General features: G+C 33.4%; 4 protein-coding genes across 6 annotated transcripts in view; 3 read left to right on the forward strand and 1 right to left on the reverse strand.

Moving 5' to 3' along the window:
- On the forward strand, window positions 1-4,722 carry C1q-vp (C1q-like venom protein). 2 transcript variants are annotated; one of them, XM_072907431.1, is made up of 3 exons: window positions 1-154; window positions 2,397-2,559; window positions 2,828-4,722. In XM_072907431.1, coding segments are annotated over exons 1-3 (486 nt in total). In that variant the 5' UTR covers window positions 1-152; the 3' UTR covers window positions 3,149-4,722. The 2 variants fall into 2 exon arrangements, with proteins under 2 accessions (XP_072763532.1, XP_072763533.1); XM_072907432.1 differs by lacking the exon at window positions 1-154 and adding an exon at window positions 1,816-1,963.
- The window catches only part of Adsl (adenylosuccinate lyase), a 22,659-nt gene continuing 8,614 nt past the window's right edge, over window positions 3,954-17,998 (reverse strand). The window contains exons 2-6 of the mRNA XM_072907427.1: window positions 7,347-7,550; window positions 6,364-6,646; window positions 5,900-6,051; window positions 5,349-5,747; window positions 3,954-5,107 (exon numbers count right to left, since the gene is read on the reverse strand). Coding sequence (XP_072763528.1) covers window positions 4,844-5,107; window positions 5,349-5,747; window positions 5,900-6,051; window positions 6,364-6,646; window positions 7,347-7,550 — 1,302 coding nt within the window. The 3' untranslated portion in view covers window positions 3,954-4,843. The remainder of the gene's footprint in view (window positions 5,108-5,348; window positions 5,748-5,899; window positions 6,052-6,363; window positions 6,647-7,346; window positions 7,551-17,998) is intronic.
- Window positions 7,596-11,821, forward strand: Ssk (smooth septate junction protein snakeskin). The gene is made up of 4 exons (XM_072907433.1): window positions 7,596-7,897; window positions 8,950-9,156; window positions 9,479-9,598; window positions 10,721-11,821. The coding sequence occupies exons 1-4, from the start codon at window positions 7,847-7,849 to the stop codon at window positions 10,820-10,822; spliced, it is 480 nt and encodes a 159-aa protein (XP_072763534.1). The 5' UTR covers window positions 7,596-7,846; the 3' UTR covers window positions 10,823-11,821.
- LOC140674082 (uncharacterized) lies at window positions 13,883-17,775 on the forward strand. Of its 2 annotated transcripts, none has more exons than XM_072907430.1 (4): window positions 13,883-14,197; window positions 14,775-14,975; window positions 15,337-15,522; window positions 16,867-17,775. In XM_072907430.1, the coding sequence occupies exons 2-4, from the start codon at window positions 14,886-14,888 to the stop codon at window positions 17,086-17,088; spliced, it is 498 nt and encodes a 165-aa protein (XP_072763531.1). In that variant the 5' UTR covers window positions 13,883-14,197; window positions 14,775-14,885; the 3' UTR covers window positions 17,089-17,775. The 2 variants fall into 2 exon arrangements, with proteins under 2 accessions (XP_072763531.1, XP_072763530.1); XM_072907429.1 differs by having other exon boundaries at window positions 13,884-14,226.

Raw genomic sequence — 17,998 nt, forward strand, 5'->3', positions numbered from 1 at the left:
GACTAGGCATCGACGTGCAACTCGTTAGTTCGGGCTAGGAGGTGATATAAAGGCGTACCGGGATCTGTCTTGGTTCGATTTGTGGCCTGTAACACGAAAGGATCAGCTTGACCAGCGTGAAGCCCGTCGCTGCCACACCACTCTTTACCATCATGTAAGTTTCTCACTTGCCCTATCTTATTATCACATATAATTAACATTTTTTTTTACGTCACTCCATTTTATTAGGCATTCATTAAAATTTCTAAAAAAATTTTTTTACAACTATTTATAAATAATAATTTGCAAGAAAGTTGATCGGACTCTTCCTTTAATAAACAAGAATTAATAATATTTCAAAGGAATTGATTGAATCTTTTTTTATACGTTGTCTCAAGTTGATTATTTTACATTGCTGCGCTATTTAAAAAGAAATTAAACTGTCATTATAAATATAGTTAGAGATAATATAATGTTCGTAGAGTATTATTCCGTTGCGCCTATTCAAATGGCGAAGATAAATAAATTCATATTTTGTAAACGGCGTAGTTCTAATTTGCATGAGAATGTGCTTGAGAGGAGAGGCTTTGCAATAACAGCATAGCAAAATGCTAAACGATTTCTCTTATTGTTAGCCACATTACGTAAATGCAATAATAAAAACGCGATAATCGTCGACCTTACGATCGCCTTTCCGCAATTCCGGCTATCAATCAATCAACGCAAATATATAATCCGCTTATTAAAATTCTAAATATATTCTCGATATATTATAAACACTTACGTGAGTTCAAAATTTAATTTTTAACTTCGATCACATGTGTCGTATCATAAAATATTGTTTTTCATAAAGCAAAAAATTAAATTTTCTCCTATCATATGGATGAGTTTTATTCAGAAAATATTTTATTAAATCAATGTCAATTTTTATTCTTTGAAGCGGCTTAAACTATTCAAAGTTTAATGCTATTCAACAGCAAAATTTGCATATCAAAATTTTTTAAATATAAATGATGTGATAAGAAAATTGTTTAAAAACAGTTACGGTGATTTTACCAAGCAAGAAACTAGAGAGTAAACTCAAAGATCAGCGTACAGAGAAGACGAATCTGGATACTTGTGGTTGAGAAGTAGCCGCAAGCAGTGAAAGTATCTCGAACGATTGAACTTTACCGGGAATGGTCACACTGGCGATTAAACGTCAGTCGAGCAGAAAGAGGCGATATGAGCGTAAAAATAATGTTCTTTATACACGATGCGTTACGCAACGACGTTATCGTACAGACGGCTTGTATTATGTTGGTTTTAAGCTTGCTTTCGTGTAATTTTTCGAAGCGTAGCAATTTTTTTCATTCTTTAAAATTCGATATTTTTTTCATGCATTTTTCAGAATTCTATTTGCAAAATTAAATTAATTGTCGCATTTTTCAAATATTAAATGATAATTTTTTTAGCACGTTATAAATTTGAAGTCAATCTATCTTTTATAAAATAAAGTTAGAAAAACGGCGAGTAAGAGCAAACGCTGTAATTAGTGCGCAAAAATTTTATTCTAACAATAAGTGACAAATTAATCCTATTATACTAACGTATGTTTTGGTCAATTTTATGACCTTCTTCAGTGCAAAAATACAAAAACAAATGAGAAAAGGCATTCAGTTATTACTACCCATAGATTAGAGTATAATCATGATTTTAATTGGGAAGATGTTAAAATTTTGAATAGAGAAAGTTTTTATGCGAAAAGATTGACCTCAAAGATGATATTCTAAAAAGACAAATAAACAACATAAATTTGCAAACAGACACAGAATGTTTAAACTCTACATATCTAAACATTATAGATAAATTGCCGAAAAGCTAAACAATGTCAAAGACATTGTTTGTTATATTCAGGATTTTAAATATATAACTGTCGACTTTCTTACCATTATCATACGATCAGTCCGTGGTTAAGCATCTTTATAGTTAAAAAACCAATTATGTAAGTTACAATTTAACAAATTGTTTCTTTTAAAAAAATTTTTTTTATTAATTAGTGAAATTGTGAGTTAATTTTTAATTATTTCAATACAGGCTTGCAACCTATTATTTTTATTTTTAATTTCACGAGCTCTTACTCGTCATTTTTCCAACTTAATTTTATATCTTTTAAAGAGCTTATATATTATATTTAAACTATCTTTTCCTTGACTTTAATTTAATTTGTAATTTAATTATCAAATTTAATTTACTATTGAAATTTATCGTTGGCAAGTCACACACACAAGAGCGAGACATTTTTTTATATAGTAAATAAAAAATCAACGTCAACTTTTTTAAAGAATCTCTCACGTAGAATCTGAGAGATACATTGTCCATTATATCTAGATAATACGTGGATAAATGTGATACTTATGCTCACTTATATTTAATAGGGTGGTGTGGGCGGTACTGATATTGGCAGTGGTCGCGTTGACCGATGCAGCGATACCAGATCCACCAGAAAATCCCATCACTACTGTCGGCTCCAAGAAATTGGCAACTGCCGCCGATTGCGCCGGGGTTGTCGCCTTTTCTGCAACTCAAGGCTCGGTGAATGTAAGTCAGCATCGTGATTAATAACGTATAAACATGTTGAAATTTAAATAGTTATAACACGAGAGTATAAAACTCTCCAAGTAGAGTATTTTAATAAATATTTATTATATTTATTATTTATTATTATTTTAATAAATATTAATCGTCGCGATAAAGAAGCTGATATTCTCGCAATCGTTCATTCTCCGAATGGAGAGTGTAATCTGAAACTTTATTATTACTTATCATTATGCATTTATATAGAAAGTAATACGTGTGAATGTAACAGGCAGCTAAGCTCGTCCTCGCCGAGACCCTGGTGGACAAAGGAGTCGGCTATGCGGCGGAGACTGGCACCTTCACCACGCATTGTCCGGGGCTCTACCAATTCAGCTTCGCCGGGTACGGTAGCACGGACCTGCGGTTGACGTTGAAACGCAAGTTGAACAATTCCGACAGCTGGAGGACAATTGTCAGCGTTGGTCCGGGTGGAGGAAGCAATCTCGTTCTGTTGGACGTCGAAGCGGGTGATCAGCTGGCCGTCTTCGTTGAATCCGGAAAGGTCGCTGACGGGGCTACCTTCACGGGTCATCGCGTTTACAAAAGATAAGCTGGACCATTAACATCTTCAATGACATCAGGCTGATCATTATGATAGGAAAGCGAAATTAAAGTATGATGAAAGTGAGCCTAAAAGAAATCCGTGATATACCAATGTAAAAATATTTCACTAAATCTTAGAAGTTTTCATTTTCGGTTTAAAAACTGCATTATATACCAATCTAGTAAAGAATACCGAATTTTATGAGCAGATTATCAAGTCAATAATCATTAAAATAAATCAATTTTTTAAAATAATATAAAAAATCAAGTTTGATCAAGGATTAAAGATTGAAAAATTAAGATATACACATAATAAGTAAAATTAATGTTATGTTTTTGATAAATTTTGAAATTTTCATCAATATACATATTATAATAGCATCTGAAAAGGAAAACAATTAAAACGCTTTTGCAAAATCCAAGTTATGAATATCAACGTTACTTGACTTATTGTTGAAGGACTTTCTTGTGTGCCAAAATAGAGTTCATAATTCGTATCATTTTTAAACTTTTGCGATTTAATATTTTATGATAATTATCTCTCCGTTCTCAATCATTCGGTTAAAAATTTCATTCATCTAATAATTTTGATTGCAAAATGTAGAAACAAATTTCTACCCATTTTGTAAATCAACACAGACTTTTTCAGTTTTTCCTTCTTTCATCTCTTCGTGCTTTCTAGCGTTTTTCTTCTTCATATTAACTTTCTCCTCGAAATTCGTTTTTCTCGACTTATTCTTCTCACTATCATAGATCAACGCGATTAAAAATCAACTTTCTCCCTTCCATTTACGAGCATTTATCTTTCTCTATATTTTCTTTGATTATTTATGTTTCTAATACTTTCTCTAGTCTTTATTGTTCTCCATTATTTCTACACTATTCCCCTTTGAAATTGTTCTTTTCCTCCGCTCTTACTTCTGCTGCCTGTCACAAATTTTACTTTTCGTTGTTTCAGATTTTCTTTTTCAGCTACCTCTTTCTTGCTTCCTTTAGAATACTCGTCTTTAAAAATATTCTATTATTAAAATTATTTTTACTCTTTTACTTCCAATTGCTTCTATCATTATTCTACCTTTTAAACTTATTTGTTCTTTAAACTTATTTTTCTATTTTCTTTTACTCTATCCTTCCTACAAAGCTTTTTGCTAAACTTCTTTTACCTTTTTCTTATACATATATTTTTTTCTTTTCAATTTCATATTCTATTTCTGATTTAATCTATACATGTCTGTCAGTTTCTCTTTTGGTCTTTATCTATCCATCTATTTGTCTATCTATCTATCAATCTTTTTCTATCTTTTTCTATCTTTCTTACTCTGTTTCTATTATGTTATAATAAATGTCGTAAGCATTTGCTATTAGTAGTTATGTCGGAGAGAAAAATTGCAAAGTTGATAAAAAGTAAAAAAAAAATAAACAGAAAAAGATTTTATTGTAACAAAAGAGAAAAGATTATAACTAGACAATAAAGGGCGCGTGCGCGCATCTATGACGAACAGTGCGATTTATTTTTTTACGTATTATTTTATCAATGTAAGAAAAATGTTAACAATGAATAAATTGTGTGTATACGCATAATTTCATTTATCAAAAATATTCCAATCACACTCTCTTCACTCTAAATCTAAATGATAGTCTGATATAGATTTCTTTGGAAGACACTCGAAGAGATTTTTACATTAAATCTCTTCCTCGAGAATCATATATCGAGTTCGACAGTGTCACTTTCCAGTCCCTTGTAATCTTCGAGTACAGGATACACCTCTTCCTCGAGGAACTCGACGACTTGCTCAGGCGCTCTACCGACGAAAGTCGCTGGGTCGAGCAAAGTGTCCAGTTGAGGTAAGATCGGCGCAAAATATGGATCTTTTCTGATCCTATCGACCAGATCGTTATCCAAGCCATGTTGTTTTACTTGTGCTCCGGCTTCGTGTGATAACACGCGAATCTTTTCGTGACAGACCTATAATGAAAATGCATAAAAGAGAATTGTTAATAGTATAAAAAAATAAATATTAAAATATTACAGAAGTGTGCATCAATTAAAATTTCAAAACTAAAATTAAAGTTAACTAAAAAGTAAAATTTAAAAGCTTAATAAATATTGTTATTGATCTTTTGATATTTAAAAGAAATATGATTGCAAAAATTGTTTCAAAATTTTTATGCAATACACATAAATATGCTGAAAAAGAGTGTCATACCTGTCTGTCGCCACCGGTCTTCACCATGGCCATTATCACATTCTCCGTGGACATGAAGGGTAACTCTTGCGCCACGTGTCTGGCGATGACTTTGGGATAAACGACTAATCCCTCCGTGATGTTCTGGAGAGTCATCAGGATCGTGTCGGCCGACAGAAAGGCCTCCGCCAAGGTCAGCCGACGATTCGCCGAATCGTCCAACGTGCGTTCCATCCACTGGGTCGCCGCAGTGTGGAGGACGTTGTTCACCAGCGTCATCAGGTGACGTGCTACGCTGCAGCATCTCTCGGAGCGCATCGGATTGCGTTTGTACGGCATCGCGCTCGAGCCTATCTGCGTACTCTCGAAGGGCTCCTCGATTTCTTTCATGTTCGCGAGAAGACGAATGTCCGTGCAAATCTAGAGAAGATTAAAAAGAAAATTAGTTTGAGACCAAAAGAAAATTGGTTTGTGGATCATTTTTACAACAGAAGAAAAAAATAACGGATATTTCATTCGTTGACAGTTATAATGTTTTAACAGCTGTTGTGCGAGGCATTAATTCCGCTCACCTTGTGAACGGTCGCGCCGAGTGAACTCAAGGCGTTCAAGCACTCTATATCGACTTTTCGGCTGTACGTCTGTCCGGTAACGGCATAATGTTTTTCGAAACCAGCCATCTTAGTGACAAGATCATCTAATCGCTTCACCTTTTCCGCATCGCCTGTTAACATTAATTTTTTAGCAGTTATTTCCCAAAATCTGAAAATTAAGAGCAATCTTTCGATTCTGCCAAGCTTAGTTTTTATAATTTTAATTTTTCTTAAGAGATTTGAATAATAAAAAATTTCAAGTATCATTGTTAAAAAAACGGGGATTCATATTTCGATAACTTTTTTACTTGATCATCTAAAAAAATAGATTTCGAGCGCGTATGTGTGCTCGTGATTATGTCTTTACGATTCTTTTTTTTTCGTGATGAAGTAAAACACGATATTAAAATTTAAAAAAAGGATAAATTAAATTCGCGGCTTACCGTTGAATAGCTGAAGAAAAGATGCTTGAGTGCCAGTAGTGCCCTTGACTCCGCGGAATCTGAGATCGTTCCTGGCACGATGGATGGCCCTTTCGTCCATCAGCAAATCCTGCAGCCATAGCGTCGCTCTTTTGCCGACCGTCGTCAGCTGCGCGGGTTGAAGATGAGTGAAACCCAAAGTAGGCAAACTGCGATACTCGAGAGCGAATTTCGCGAGACGCCGAATTACACTGGCCAGTTTCGGCAGCAGTATGTCGAAGCCTTGGCGCAGGATCAGAAGGTCCTTGAAAAAATCTTAACAAATTAGTTGAATCTTAAAAATAAAAATTAAAGATATACATCATTACAATATAACAATGTAACACTTGGGTAATATGTGATTTTTTATATTTTTTTTTTACAAAATCTTGAGAGACATTAAATTATATTAAAATAAAAACTCAAGAGATACGATTTTTTATAAATGATATATCCATATTTTTACAGTTTAATATCTTACAAGGAAAGGGTCGGAAGTGTCCCCTTTCGATTTTAAATAAGTTTTGAATACGTTGTAGTCAGGGCAAAATAGGGGACACGTATTTTTTTATATGTGCTCTTACGACCGTTAAGGTAAGAGATATAAAAAAAAGTTTCTAATAAAAGTTTTATGGTTTTTAATGTACTTTAAAACGGCATAATCAGATTTTCCCCTTCAATTTTTGAAAAATCTGATTATGCAGTTTTAAAGTACATTAAAAACCATAAAACTTTTATTCCAAACTTTTTTTTATATCTCTTATTGTTTTGACGGTATTCGCTCAGAGGTATAAAAACCAATTTTTTTCAAGAGGGTGTTTCACCTCCTTGACGGCTGTAAGAGCACATATAAAAAAAATACGTGTTTCCTATTTTGATCTAGACTACAACATATTCGAAACTCATTAAAGTCGGAGGGGGACGCTTCCAACCCTTTCCTTGTTAGTAATAATAATGAAACGTACCGTATTATCACCCACGTAGCAGCTGGTTGCGCCGAGGTGGATGATGGGTGCAGCCAGTGGACACTGTTGGCCGAAAACGTGAACATGCGCCATCACATCGTGCCTCGTCGCTTTTTCTTCCTTGGCGGCGGCTTCAAAATCGATGTCGTCTACGTGTGCCTCCATCTCGGCAATCTGCTGCGGCTTGATGGCCAGGCCGAGCTCCTGAAAAATCGTTTTTGTTAATAAATATTTCTGATCGGTATCATGTCTCGCATCGCTCTGTTCTAACTAAAATTGAAGAAAAAAATGTGGCTCGATGTATAATTGGTTTAAAGTTATCACTCGATAAGAGATCGCGCATGTGCGACGATCCTCTATGATTCTTATCCTCGTTTCAACGTACTCTCTGTATCATCTGATTAGATAAAGAGGGCTTGGTTGTCCGCTTCGGGAAAGCATAACGCAAAATTTGTTCATTCGTTTTCACGGCGAGAGGTGCAAGCGAGGAGTCTGCAAGCATGGTGTCCCTGCAGACTATTGCGAGTATAGTGATCAAAGTGCTAAAATTGGTGAGAGGATATAGTATTTTGGTTTTCATATCGTGTGTAATCGTCGTGAAAAGTGTATACACCTGTGAAGAGAGTTTCACAGAGTGTATATATCTGAAAACTGAATTAATAAATGATATTTTCTTTGATCAATTTGGGATAAAGTATTCAAGATTCTTTTAGCAAAAACATTTACTTTTTATTTAATTTTGAGTAACTATTATTTTATTAGAACTATTATATTTAATCTAGTTACAAAACTGTTCAACAATGTTAAAAAATTACGAAAGACGTCCAAGTCAATTAATCTTTCACGAAAAAATCGACTACAAGTTGATCATTTGATAAATTTCTTTTAGAAGCTATAGTTGTATAGTTGAATTTAATAAAATATATCAAAGAGTGGTTACCTTAATAAAACGATACAAAAAAATTTAGTTTCTCGCTTAATCTGACTCACGTGCGTATCGGAATTAAAAGTTGTCAATAAGCGCGATTTTGCGGTCAGTGATTGCAGTTGTGAAAAATCATGAAAAGGCATGAGGTGTAAAGTCATCATAAATATAACCATTCAAGGGACATTCTTGTAAGACGTATATGATTCATCTCGACTGCCCTTATCGGCTCGCGATAACGCACGCTGTTTAGTAAGCGATACGCTACGTTGCCGTCGCTTTTAATGTAGTAAACTATAGAGTGCTTTAGAAAACCTTTATAGTGATAATAAAATTATCACATTTCGTCTTTCTAGGATATCTAAATATTTTTAATTTTCGAAATTATTTTTTTCAAACACAGTAAAAAAATTTTATTAATATAAATCTAATTTATATTATAATTAAATACAAAAAATCTTATTTTTTTTTATCTTTTTCAAAATTAATTTTCTTAAACTTCAATATTGTATATATATATATATATATATATATATATATTAAAACTCGATATTTAAAAATAGATTGTAAGTTTAGATTTAGTCTAAAAATTTTGATAAATATATTATCTTACTTTTATTGCACAAGTTTCTTGTGACACGCTATACAAATATATTTTGATGATTCATCAATTTGTAGGTTCTCAATCTCATCATTCTGATCCTGTATCGTACAGGATATGGCGGCGAATTTTTAGGTGTAGGTGGAACTTGGAATTTGAACGAGGATAAAAATCCCGATGCCGAGATCGTCGCTTCCGGCGTTTTCGTCGGCTTCTTCATTTATACGAGTGTCGTGCTCGTCAGTTATTGTTTCGGAAATACCGAGCACAAAAAGACTCTTGTTGTAAGTATTCGTACGTAAATTTCAATTCAAGTTATATTAAATTACAGTAAAAAAAAGCTATAACATTTTTCTCGTGTATATATTTCACATTTTTCACAAAAGAATTATATTTCGCGAATTAAAATATCGATGAAACTTTTGATAGATAGAATGTATCAGAAGTGACGCTTTTTCTCTTCATTTAGAAATTTTTTGATAAACGTGAAACACATTTTTTTCTTTTATCCATTCAAAGAGATAAGAGATAAGAGATTTGTCGTAAAACTGCATATAACATGAAGGTTTAACAATCTGATAATTTTAATCGATCTTTTTTTTACAGGAAATTATCATGAATTTTGTTGGAACCTTCATGTTTATAGCTGTGGGTGGAACAGCTTTGCATTATTGGCACGGTTACTTGCCTGAACAAAAATTCATATACGATGCACCAGAGAGGCAGGTAAGAATCCGAATCGAATTTCCAACACATAAAGTAAAATTATAAGAAAACTTACACTAAATAATCAATAAATGTATATAGGTACAAATTTCAATTCCCTATGATAAGAGAATTATTTTTTAACACACAAATAAAAGTAATAAAGGCTATAACCGGATAAGCATACTAAAAAATATTTTTTCATTAATCTCGAATAAAAGCTCGATTTTTAAAAAAAGATTGAAATTAAAAAATGGCTTTTTTAACGTGTTCCTTTCGAGGTTCAATCACCAAACTTTTATAGAATACTCTTTTTATATCTCAATACTCTCCAATTTTTTCAATTTTTTCAAATTGGTGGAACATGATGAAAAAAAATGGAAAATCTTTTCTTTTATTATTTTTTGACAATAGGACGAAAAATACTGCAGGATAGAAATTTTTTTTATGCAAAAACAATTTAAAAGTTTATTAAACGTTATATTTGTGAAAATTGTTTTTGCATAAAAAATATTTCTATTTTGCAGTTTAATTATAACTATTACAGTTATTATTATTACTATTATTATCATTACGATTATAATTATTACAAAAAAATAAATAATTTTCCGTTTATAAAAAAATAATTAAAAAAAGGATTTTTATTTTTTTTCACTATGTTGCATCAACTCGAAAAAATTGAAAAAATTTGAGAGTATTGAGACATATAAAAAGAATATCCTCTAAAAGTTTAATGATTGAACTTCGAGAGTTTTTATTCGAGATTAATAAAAAAATATTTTTTTTTGTGTCTCGTTGATAAGTATTCAGAAAAAAATCAATATGGGATCATCTCAAATATTTACAGAAAAAAAATGAAAACTGAAAATGACGTTTTTCTCGATAACTCTGGAAATAATAAAGTTAAAGAGTTGAAATTTTGAGGAAAATTTTTTTTTTACAATGAGGAAATGACAGGCCAAGTATTATTTGAAAACTCGTCGGGGGCACTTTTTGCATACTTATCCGGCTATAGCCTTTCAAAATTGATATATATATATATGTATATATTTATTTCTTTTTTATTTTAATTATCTTTATAAATAATTCCGAAATATTAAACAATTTTTAAACAAATTGTTAAACAAAATTCAATGATTTCAGGTCGGTCTGGCCGTGGGCTCGTTATGCGTCTTGGAAGGTGCAACGTACCTGATCGATCTCATATTGAGCTTTCTTCATTACGCTAAAGATGAATTTAATTAGCATAAGAAAAGAAGTATTACAAGATAACGTCGTTGACACAGCGACAATATTCAATAGCATTTTTTTCCATTTCATTCCATCAAACTCGACTCACGTTAAAACTAATAATGTACTAACAAGTATCCCGCAAAATCTTATAGTATTAAATTATCATCATTAATTATTTCCAAGTCATATTTCAGTAGCGCAAAAAATGATTTTCCTTCTTTAAAAATTGCGAAAAGAGGGGAGTCTCTCCTCCTACATTTTTATACCTACATATTTATTCGTACCTCTCCATTAAAGACACATGTAACGTGCCCAAAATTTTTCACAAAGAGTTTATAACAAACTGATTTATACATAAAATATATTTCTTATATATGTATAAAGAGAATCAATACTTTCAATTTATTTTGTTTCACTTATTCGAAAGCAAACCAACGGTTCTCGAGTTTCTAGCTCTCGTATTCGTGACATCGCTGTAAAAATTTATTTCCTCAAGCCTGGCACATTTCCTCATACGCACCGAACGAACCGATAATACGTATCGGGCGATAATTATGCATGTGACCCCTTTGTTTAATCGTTTGGCTCTCTCGGTCTGCAAAGGAAAAAACGTAGAAAACGCAAAACATGTATGACCGGAGCCCTTCTCGAAATACATAAACACGTCCATTGCTCGACGACGTTCCACCGGATGATTTCATCTTAAGCCCTACTAAGATCCCGTCCTACCGTATCAATTAATCCATTTGACCCCGCGATCGTTGTGGATGACCGACACGATTGTACACCCACCCACGAACCGAGTACGTTAATCGCGGAGGTCACGCTTAATTTTGCTAACTTATAAAGCTGGAATATAACAGGATAAGTATATTATTTACGCTTGAATAAGTACCTTAAATTAGGAGAGGAGAAACTCGGTTTAAATTCGTGCTGCTGGACAAGAGCATTTTTTTCTCTCTCGCACTTTATTCTCCGAAAAATCGTATTAAAAAAAAAAAAAAAAGAAAAGTAATATCAATTTATACTCTAGAAATAATCAGAGCCCGAGATGTGTCCGAGAAATAAGTCAACGCGATATAAAAATATAACATTCTTTTTACTTACGACGGAGAAATTACTATGTCAGAACGTTTGTATAGCCCACGAAAAATAATTATCGTGTAAGCTGCGTAAATGTTTCATCGAGGACGGGAGTTGACATAGATACTCAGTAATCGCGATATGAAAAGTGAAAGATTGCAGCGAACTCGTCGTCGTACAACGTGCGGATCGATATGACGATTTGTTTCTAGCAATATTGGTTAAAGGCACAAGTATAGCCTACAGAAACTATACAGGTGGCATAAAGTTGCATGCTTTCAGCGTAATATTTTTTTTTGCGTATCAGACGAGACGGAAAAATGCATAAAGAATCTAATTTAATTTCATATTGATTATAGTAAAGTTATTTCACATTAATTACTTTAAAAAGTTTACATCTCCCATAAATAAAATACTGTCTTCAAAATAAATATCAATTAATTTTTAAATATTAATTAATTTTATAATAGCCTAATTTTAATTAGTTTTTAATACAAAATGTCATAGTGTTAATAAAATACAATAGTGCAATTATATAAATCTTGTCTATTTCTAGATTATTCAAACTTATTAAATCAATTCTTGTATAATATAATAAAATATATTAAGAATTAAAAAATAATTATATTAATATTAAAAATATAATATTTAAATACTCATAGCAATATTAAATAATATTCTTTTCTCTTGGCACAAATAGATTACAACGCAGTGATAAACAGAGCACTGCGTTCCGATCGCGTCCTACAATGAGGAAATTACACTTATTTTATTATTCCAAGCTAGAGTATTAAAAGTTCGCTAATTAGAATCCAGTAGATCCAGCGTGTTTACTAGTTGCGAGTTAAAAATAATCGCGTTGCCATAATTACGTGAAACGTAATAAACGCGCGCGCGCTCGCGTTTGCATGTAATACGATAGCGAGTCTTTTCAATGCACACGGTAGACAATCTGTGGAATTACGACGTGTCCTTGCACCATACCGCGACGTCAAAATAACGCTATGAAATAGGATCGACCGTATCGTTTCGAGCGAAGAGGAAGTTAAGTTTCGCTCTCGCGGGATTTTTCATCGCGAACTTTATACTCTTCGCGCACGTGCGTTTACAATGACTCTTTAAAAAAATAATGCAAGTATAATTCATAAAGCAGTAAATAAAATCCCAAAAAACTGAATGGAAATGTCTCTGAATTCGAGTTTTTTTTTTTTTTTTTTTTTTTAACGTCACATTTCTCTTTATATTTTTTTTTATAAATTGTAATAATATGTATACTGTTTTCGCATTAAAAATTAAAAGACTGTAAACTTCTCTTATCTTTAACAATAAGTCAACTTGTTGCAGGAAGTTGCAAGAGTCCTTCGATGACTGACTTGCTATGCAGCATTATTACGTGTCATTTAATCGATGACGCAATAGGGCGTGCACGCAACATAACGACACTTCGCGCGTGTCCGTGACATGTCAGCGTATACAGAACAGGCAAAAACCCGACCGGAAATCTGATTACGATGTCAAACGCTATCGTGCGTGAAAGAGCCCGACCTCGATACGGTGTTCCTTGCTTCTCGGAGAAGCAGTGACATTCTTTAATCCGTTTTCTTTATCGAACTTGACTAATCGATATTTAATGAATGAAAAAAAAAAAAAAAAAAAAAAAAGAGACATCTCTGACATCTGCCTCCTGTAATCATCTGTATTAAAAATTGTGCGATTTCGGTGAAAGTTTCGCTAAATGAGTGAAAGCCTCGGAATGACGAAACCCATAGGCATCGCTAACGGTGCCTAGCACCTATACTTGAAGCATCGATTCCTCTCTGGTATCTTTGATACTTATGTTAGGCAGACCTGGTCGCGCGCGCGGGACCTCGAGCCCGTACTTCGCTTGCGCGAGAATCGTAAAGCTCGTAGTAAACGTCGCGTATACCGTACGTCGTGTCGTGCTGCGTTTCAGTTCGAGCTGCGCCGCTGCATCGTGCGGTACGGTTCCCCCTTGGGACGATTCGCGTCGTGTGTTTGAGAAAGAAAAAAAGAGAAAAAAAAGGGGAGCGGAGGGAAAGTACCTCTGGGAAAGAGAGAGAACCCTGTTCTACTTTCTCAAACCTAGAGATAAAATAGGCAGAGTATAATCTTGTACGGTATAAATCTCCGAGAATCTCGTACTCCTCGGTGTGTGTTTAAAGTGAGAGACTGTTTGTTGCGTTCGCTCGCGACCCGGGTGTGCACACGTGGATAGGGACGCGTGCCAGGTGACTCAATGGACGGAGTATTTGTTGGTCGGCGTACTACTTGAGGCCTATTTAGGTAGAGTTTCAGCCGCAGCGACTCGCCTGGTATGCAACTCGTAATATAACTGCGTATTCATTCTTGAAAAAAAAAAAAAAAAAAAAAAAAAAAGATAACGACCTAAAGGAGACAGAGTTGAAACAGTTAGTCTCTGAATATGTATGTACATATGTATGTCGTGTTTTGAATTTATATCTCACTTCGAAAGAAGAATGTATACGACACGTTCTTTTGAAATGGATTTTCTAAGGATAGGTCATTGCGATAAATATTGTGACACTCTTGTGATTAGGAAGAGTCAAAATTGAAGAAATGTGACATAAAAAAAACTCTCGAATTCAGAGACATTTCTATTCAGTTTCTCGGGATTTTATTTACTACTTTATGAATTATACTTGCATTTTTTTTTTTTTTTTTTTTTTTTTTTTTAAGAGTTATTGTAAACTCGAATTTTTTACGTAATAATTTTTTACGGAATAATTTCGTTTTACAGTCCTTCATTCGCGTCACGTGAATCAACCTTTCCTCGAGTTCAACCCTCCGATTTTACCTGCGACTCCCCCACGCGCGATGTCTATCGCGTTTCTCGTTTTAGGGTCGCCAAGACTGCAGGAGGGTTGAGGGTGCGCGCGAGAAAGGAAGAATCGATCGTCATTGAAAATCCTTCAAACTGGGCGACAGAAAGGGAAAGCATCGAAGAGTGAGAATGGCGGACGAAGATCAACAAAGTCAACGGCCGGCACCCAAACACAAGATCCTGAGTCACCTGCCAATAGCCATCAAAGTGCTCGAAGTGGCGAGTATCTTTAATTAATTGAATTGATAGCGGACAAGAAATGTACGTTTTTTTTTTTTTTTTTTTTTCTTATAAAAAGTTGCCTAAGAATTCAGACACATTTTTGTCTGACGTTTCAAGTCCGGGATGTCTGAAAGTAATCTGTAGTCTTAACCATCAGAGTTATTTTTTTTTTTTTTTCTGAAAGTTCAGAAGACTGTGATGAAAATTTTGTCTGCAATTTATTCTCTGCAACTCTGTTTTCGATTTAATATCTCGATTCATAAATCGAGGCGATGCAAATCTCTCGCTTCGCGACATACACAAGGACATTGCGCATCGCAGGTAAACATTTTACGTAACGATTTTTTTTACAATGCAGATAGTGGCCATTTTTGCGATCGGTCTAGCGGTCGATCCGATGAACTCGTTCCAGCGAATCTTCAACCGGCCGCGATTCAAGCTGGACGACGCCGCCACTATTTACGTTACGGTCGCCGGCTATATTCTCATCAACTCGCTCTTCGTCCTCAGCCATATGCTCGGAGATCGCGTGCCAAAAAGAACGGTAATGCCTTTACGATATATCGTGATGAATCACGCTAAAATTTAAATAATTAGCTTCAAACTTCCAACTCTCTTTTTCTTTCTTTTCGCGACATATTTTCTGTCTTTAATCTCTCTGCAAAGAAGAGAAATATTGCGTATGTACTTTATATGTACCCTTGATCGTGCGGGGTATAAGATAAAAGATTATACGACGTGATCCCAAGGACATACAACTATTAATGTTTCTAAAATTCTTGATAAGAAAAAAAGATAAGAAAATTAATTCAAATTAGTCATGGAACTTGTAGATAAAGTTGGAAGATTATTTAATATGCATAATTTATTATATACATATTTTTTTCTAAAGAGAAATTCTTGCAGGAATAAAATAAATTTTGATAAAAAGAAGAATTTATTTCTCTGAGATTAATGAAAAAAATAATTTAGAAAATTATATATACAAATATATACATGCAGTTTGTAGATTGTTCCCGCTACAAATTACTCTGTACATTTTACTACAAATGTTCAACAGGAATTAATAATCGATGTGCTGTCCTTGTCATATTATCCTCATGGTAAAGAACGACGCTAGCCGCAACTAGATACGCCTAGTTCATTTGTACAGCTGAGTCATTATGGACGCAGCGACGACGTATGCGTTAATTAGCGGACGCATCAAGGCCTCGTTATGCGAGGCTCGCTACATTTCTGATGTCGTCTTATACGCATAATAAACTTAAGAATGTGTCTCCGAATGAAAATCACACGGTGTTTTTATCGAGCATAAGACGCACGTAATTTAAATTTATTCGAGCGGATCACTCGAGATATCAACTGTGAATCATCTGCGAATACAGAACTTCTTCAACTGTGCAAATTTTGTTATACGTATCTTATTGCGATGCATGATTGATGATACAATGCCAGCCAAGATCTTGACAAACAACCTTGAGAAAATAAATATATATCTTGGTTACACAGTAATAAACGCGACGATAAATAATAATAAGTCATTTCTTTTACACGCAGTGCAATTTCAATTCGAATTAATCCAATCGAGTCGCAATAAATAATCAAGCTTGTGACTCGCGTCGAAATTGAAAATAAAAAAATATTAATTCTTACAATAAGATATACATATTAATTTCTATATTATTTAAATTAATTTAAATACTATAAAAATTATCAAACTACTTTTAGAATTATGACGTTTCAACAGTATGTCGATGTTATGTTACACATTGCGTGTATTTATTCGTTTCCGTCAGTTAATTAAAAATAGACGAATGTTGCGTGATTCCGTTGACGCAACGAACCAAGTACTCTGTGAATTTAATCGATAATTAATTGCTTGTTACAGTTGCTTATGTTCGCGTCCGTGGGCGCGTTTATGCACGTGGTAGCCGGAAGCCTCATGGTCCACAATTGGCGTAATCTGAACGGTCCTTATTATTACGTGTACAACAATGAGGTCCATCCTAGCAAGCAGTACATGGACATGCTTATATCTTCAGCCGTATTTACGTTCGTAAACGCGGTAGTATTTCTCGCGGAAACTATCGCCATAATAAGATATTCGTGAATTTATCATATACGTTTTCGTAAAAGATCTGACCATCCAAAGGAATTAAAGGACTCGCCAAAATTATGAATAATTCGCTTCAAAGAAAAAAACGACAGATTAAAATAAAAATTTTTTTTCAATTTTATTCAATAATCAACTTTGTCAATTTTCCGAATTTTACCTCGCAAGAAATGCTAAATCGACATAGTTTTAATATCGCAGGAAAAGTCCTTCAATAAGAAATTTAATTAAATTTAAAATAAAAAATATTGCGCGTTTTCATAATTTTAACGGATATTGCTTTAAAGAGAAACGATAAAATGTTTAAAAAATATTAACTTTGTAAATCAATCAACGAGCAAGATTGTATTTTAGAAACGTATTAATAGTATTATATATCATCACCATAGTTTAGTATATAAGCAACATCGTGTATATCGTTATCATTAGAAAAAATTAGTAATAATCTAATAGATTCGTAGTGATATAAATATGTAAGATAAGAGACCAAACGCGAAATAGCAACGATTGCGTGTAATCGCAATTTGAAAAAAATTATTACTATTCGAGTAAAATATTTATTCGCGTATAAATCCGTCCAGCCAAGTTTTGTATTCAAATAGCATTTATTTCTACAAAGATTTAATAAACAAATCTTAAAAAGCTATTCTCTTTTAAACGAAATAAAAAAGATATTTCTTCTCATCCGTCTTATATATTTTATGCTCGCTCTCTCTCTCTCTCATCTCTACCTATCTTCCTCAGATCAAATAAATAAAAATAAATATATAATGACATAGGTATAAGTAATGAATATATGCCAAAACATATAATGAAAAAAAAATATATATATAACACGAAGTTGGTCATTCCGTGACATAACAATCTCGATTGTAGAAACAAAAATGCACAACATGTCTTTTGTAAC

This window comes from Anoplolepis gracilipes, chromosome 15, assembly GCF_047496725.1.
Source record: "Anoplolepis gracilipes chromosome 15, ASM4749672v1, whole genome shotgun sequence".
Classification (NCBI taxonomy): Eukaryota; Metazoa; Arthropoda; class Insecta; order Hymenoptera; family Formicidae; genus Anoplolepis; species Anoplolepis gracilipes.